The 5746-nt window shown below is 38.0% G+C and overlaps 1 protein-coding gene across 1 annotated transcript; it reads left to right on the forward strand.

Moving 5' to 3' along the window:
* The first annotated feature begins 552 nt into the window (after positions 1-552).
* rhcga (Rh family, C glycoprotein a) lies at positions 553-5217 on the forward strand. The gene is made up of 11 exons (XM_047362975.1): positions 553-864; positions 1340-1532; positions 1663-1813; positions 1902-2049; positions 2142-2308; positions 2408-2545; positions 3231-3367; positions 3534-3658; positions 3928-4001; positions 4080-4156; positions 4241-5217. Exons 1-11 carry the CDS (start codon positions 654-656, stop codon positions 4272-4274), a joined length of 1455 nt encoding a protein of 484 aa, XP_047218931.1. The 5' UTR covers positions 553-653; the 3' UTR covers positions 4275-5217.
* The last annotated feature ends 529 nt before the right edge of the window (positions 5218-5746 follow it).

Here is a 5746-nt window from a genome sequence, read left to right on the forward strand (position 1 = left end):
TATTATTGATTCATAAACTTTTGGATAAACTTCCTTTCTTTTTTTCATTCTAACATTGTGCAAAACAGTTCTTACTTGAAAAGCTGGAGATTTTATTCCATGTCAGAAATAACTTGACCTTTAATCCCTCCAAAATGTTTCAGTACTTAAAACCTTTGAATACTACTATAAGTTACTTATATCTCAGAGACTTATGTCTGACTGATGGCTGTTACTTGAGGCCAAATTAATAAACTCAGAAAGCTGAACATAAAAAACTCTTCCCAGATAGCAAACAGTGGCGAGATTTCAGCTGCTAAATATCAATAGCGCAACATTTTTAACAATAAGTGTTTAGAAAAACTGCATAAAGTGACATTGTTAATTTTATAACCTGCTTAGCCTGCATAATTTCAGTTTGTGCAGTGCTTTCATTCCAGTTCCTGTAGCCTTTTCTAGAAGTGATATTACCTGTCTAAAAACATCATGTGAGGAGTGGTTTAGCTCTCATCAGGTACAAAGAGTCAACACCTTGCTTCTGAGTCGTGGAAAAGATCACGCCCAAAACAGTTCGTTTATAAAAATGATGACATGCCACTGCAAGCCACAGATGGGACACTGACTGCGGACTGATAGGAACACCACCAGGAGAAGATCAGCACCATCACCTCATCATGGGTAACTGTTGGCAGTCTCTGGGCCCCCAGAAGAACACCAATATACGTTTGAGTCTGCCAGCCGTCTGCTTTGTCTGGCAGATTGCTATGATCATCCTGTTTGGGGTTTTCATCCGCTATGACAAGGAATCGGACGCACACTGGGCAGAGCACAAGAAGGCTGAGAACCTCACAGATATTGATAATGAATTCTACTTCAGATATCCCAGTAAGTGTGATGGAGATTGAAAAAGATTTCAGGGATTTTAATGCAGGTGTGATGCATGTTTGAGGAAACAGATGTCAGTCTGAATGAAATATATACTTTCACAGGTACTTTGTTTCACCCTCAGGGATGTTTTAGGTACTTTTCCACTGATGCAAAAAGGATACTTGTTCTTAAGAGCTCATTCAATTTTCATTTTTGCTTTAAGTGTCAGAGATCACAAAGAGAAGATAAACATGAAATGTCCAAATGAACCTTGTCTTCTAGCAGTTATTCCTAGAAAACATTATTGTACATACGGAAAACAATCAGAAATTAAAACCTCCAGAAATAAAGTAATACAATTTTTTTCACCTGGATTGGATTTGCATCTGTACAGACATTTTTCTATTGAGAAACAGATTTTTTGGTCTGAAATACTTAGAATTCAGCCAAGGGTGACACATAAAAACTCTGGCTTTGGTTTTTATACCTACAGGCTTCCAGGATGTCCATGTCATGATCTTTGTTGGATTTGGTTTCCTCATGACCTTTCTGAAACGCTACAGCTACAGCGGCGTGGGCTTTAACTTCCTGATCGCCTCCTTCGGCCTGCAGTGGGCTCTTCTCATGCAGGGCTGGTTCCACTCCCTTGATCTGACCACCGGAAAAATCTACATCGGGGTTGAGAAGTAAGTACTTATCTCTGGGAAGCATATTGTGTAACTCGTAAAGCAAAACCACATTCTTTAACTTATCAGGTGATATGCTCTTTGAAAGACATATTTCCAGTTGAACTTGAACTGTCCTTGTTCCAAACAGCCTCATCAATGCAGACTTCTGCTGCGCTGCCTCTTTGATCGCCTTCGGTGCCCTGCTGGGTAAAGTTAGCCCCGTCCAGCTCATGGTTGTCACCTTATTTGGTGTCACCCTGTTTGCTGTGGAAGAACACATCATCCTACATTTCCTTCATGTGAGTCTGATCAACCAATTAAACCAGATTTTATTCACTTCATAGCGAGTTTTTCCTTGTACTTGGTGACATGTTGCTGACCTCACAGTGCAAAGATGCTGGTGGATCCATGGTCATCCACTGCTTCGGAGGTTATTATGGACTGGCCATCTCCTGGGTGCTCTACCGACCAAACTTACACCAAAGTAAACGCCTCCAAGGGTCAAACTACCACTCAGATCTGTTTGCAATGATTGGTAAATAAAGCTTTTGAACTGAAAAAGTGGAACTGTTTTCTGGCAGATTTTTAGATCAATCCCTTATTTAAAATACATGTTCTTGATTACAGGTACACTGTTCCTGTGGATGTTCTGGCCAAGTTTCAACTCAGCCATCACGGACCACGGCGACGGGCAGCACAGAGCAGTGATCAACACCTACCTGGCCCTGGCCTCCTCCGTTCTCACTGCTTATGCCATGTCCAGCATGTTTCAGAAAAGAGGAAAATTGGATATGGTACATATGCAAAGCCAGAATTTCCTAAAAAACTCGATAATCGGGTATATTTCTTATAATATTCATGAATAACATGCTTCCCCACCCATTACCCAACAGGTGCATATCCAGAATGCCTCTCTGGCAGGTGCTGTGGCAATGGGAACGGCAGCAGAGTTCATGATCTCTCCGTACGGGTCGCTCATTGTGGGCTTCTTCATGGGCATCATCTCCACCTTCGGCTATTTGTTTGTCACAGTAAGCCTGCATTCCTTATTATGCTTCCTGCAGATGGAGAGCTAAAAAAAGAGCAAAGAATGAGTTTTAAACAGGGAGTTAGCAACATGTTAGGCAGCATGAAAGTACCTGGTTATTGGGATGAGTTATTTTAGACACAGCAAGGTGAGGTTATTGTTTCTTGCTGATCCTTCAAACACTGAAAGCATGTCTCATTGTTTCTTATTTCCAGTAATAAAGCAGAATCCTATAACACTAAAATTGAAAACAAGCAAACATCCTGCAAATAATTGGATACATTACTCAAATTGTCTGTTGGAGTTTTAAACAGCTATTTTTCTAATTTCCGGTACCAACACTAGCAACAAGAATGGAGTTTTTTTTTTTTCCCCTTCCTATTTCCATACGCTTTTATATTAGTACCACAGCTTACACCGATTTGTCAGCATCTGTTTCGCATTTGCTACAGATTTTTTATTTTAAAATAATATATATTTAACATTTCTGTTGGTATTTTGTTCAATCTCCACAAATTGAAGCACTGGTGTGCCTGAAAGTGTTCGTAGCAAAACACTACCTAATGTTAGTGTTTCACATATGATTTAATCTTCATCATTCGAACCAAGCAAATGCACCAGAAACACCCACAGTACAGATTTAAGAAGCTCTTCTGAAATCAAAGAACTGACTTTAATTTTGTTTTCAGCCCTTTTTGGAGAGATCTCTTAAACTCCAGGACACATGTGGTGTTCACAATCTACATGCAGTCCCAGGGATGCTTGGTGGTTTCATAGGGGCTATTGTTGCTGCAACAGCTACTGAGGAAGTCTACAGTAAAGAAGGGTGAGCCACACAAACACATTCATAACTCATATACATTTTTTCCAACTGATTCAGTTAATCACAAACAGCAGTCACAAATATTTATGAAAAAAAAAATATATATATATATATATTTTTTTTTTTCCCTTATTTAATGCCATTCATATTTATATTTCTTTCCACCTAGGCTCATACAAGTATTTGATAAGGAGGGCAAATATGCAGACAGATCAATGGGAACGCAGGGAGGCTATCAAGCTGCTGGAACATGTGTGTCAATCGCATTTGGACTTATTGGAGGAGCCATTGTTGGTGAGTTTGAAAAAGTGTGATGCACTTTGCTCATTTTTGGGAAATAGGTTGTCTTTTTTGCTATGCTTTTTCAAAGTGCCCTACATGTTAGATTTTAAACAGTCTTTGAATAGAACACAAAGGTTTTGCCACATTTACTAACATGTCATTGGATGTTTTCAATTTCTTCATGAAATAAGTACAAAACACATTGTTAAATGCACATTGAGCCGAGATATCTCCTCCACTGTTATCAAAGGTGCCTGAGGTATTTATTAAATCTTTTAAAGGGTTAATCCTGAAGATTCCTATCTGGGGTGACACTGCTGATGACCATTGCTTCAATGATGAGGCTTACTGGGAGGTGAGATCATCTTTTCCACCACTAGATGGTGATCTTTCCCTTCAATTGTCTAAACAATCAACATTATAATCTTTGCAGCTTCCTGAGGAAGAAGAGGAGACCCTTTCTCCTGTTTTGGAGTACAACAACCACATGAGTCACAAAGGCCAAGACATGTAAGCTTATTCACACCTTTACAGTATTTCTCTCTCCTGCCCCGAACCTCTAACTAACTATGACTATCCTGTTTTCTCTGACAGAACTGAGTCCAGCTTTACTGTGGAGCAGTTTTAGAGTCAAGCTGTTGGCCACCGGACCCTAAATTTGGATTTGAATATAATGCAGCTGTTCAGCAACATTAATTTGTGAAGGTTACAATACAAGTGTCAGGATCTTATTATGGGAAACAAAAATATTAAGTATCCTTTCATTGAGGAAGAAATGCCACAAATTGGTGTTGTGACAATGACTCTTAATTCAGCCTAGATTATGTGAAGTTGGGTGTGTTTATGTTCTATAAGCTATAAGTATTTCAGTCTAATGTAATTCCTGCTCTATATTCCTTATTTAATGCCATTTAACTTGTTAATTTCACTCAGTGAAAACCTCTTTCAGCTGAAAAATCTATTAAGATTGGTTATTTTGTTTAATGCGGGTAAACAGAAGGTGATCAAGATCGAAAAGTGTTTGTGCCGTCAAATATGACAGGTTTATCACTCGCTGTTTGTTTGCAACATAACTAATTCTTACAGAGTAACTATGACACAACCTCCTGCAGTTTCATTGCTGCACTGTTGACTGTTATCTCCAGTAGCCAAAGAAAGTGCATCACCAGTAAAACTCACATTTCCAAACATCTGTAGCAAAGGTATGCTGCTTAGATGACTGGCTCTCAAGAACAGGATTGTCCTAAGATATCTATGAACAAAAATGTGACTAATTTCTGACAGCTACTGTTTAAATATTTACATGAAGTTACTAAACCCGTTTATAAAAGTTTATGAGACAGCAATGGTTCAAAACTGTGTGTTTGACTGGAAAATAAAAAGTTTACTCAGTGAAACCTCATCACCAATACACCTCAGAGGCATATAAAATAATATGCCAAACATATATTCATGCATTATACAGTTACAGTTTCAGAGGTTATTTCTCCTGTTGATGTATTATAGTTCCAGATTTAAAAAAATGAAATTGTAATTACCTTTAATAAAAACAGAAATACAAACATGTGAAATGAGAAATGTGTTCCTCAGTCATTGCTTCCATTTTGAAATATGCGAGCCTGACAAAACAGTGGTAATGTCACAGTTTCTTGAAAATTCAATACTTTGTTTTTTGTTATTGGAATCACAAGATGCATCACTGGAAAAGTGAAGATGCTTGAAAAGCAAAGATTTGCACCAGCTTCACACAGTTCTGTATCAGGGTTTAAAATAACCTTTATTCTTTTTCATCTTTCCAATGCAATGAGACATGGTTTCTTGTAAGCTTTTAATGTGAAAATAATCAATAGTTCATCCATTGGAATACACGATATATATTTGCATAAACATTGGTACCATCCGATGTCTGTAATTTTTGATCCAGAATTGGTAACGGTCCCATACAGTGCCTTGCAAAAGTATTCACCCCCTTGGCTTTTTACCTTTTTTACATTTCAGCCTATGTGATGGACATATGTGATGGATCTAAACAAAATAGTCGGTTTAGTGAAATGATAAAAAGAAAAAGAAAGGATAATAAAAAAAGAAAAAACTGAAAAT

This window comes from Girardinichthys multiradiatus, chromosome 4 (genome assembly GCF_021462225.1).
Source record: "Girardinichthys multiradiatus isolate DD_20200921_A chromosome 4, DD_fGirMul_XY1, whole genome shotgun sequence".
Taxonomy (NCBI): Eukaryota; Metazoa; Chordata; class Actinopteri; order Cyprinodontiformes; family Goodeidae; genus Girardinichthys; species Girardinichthys multiradiatus.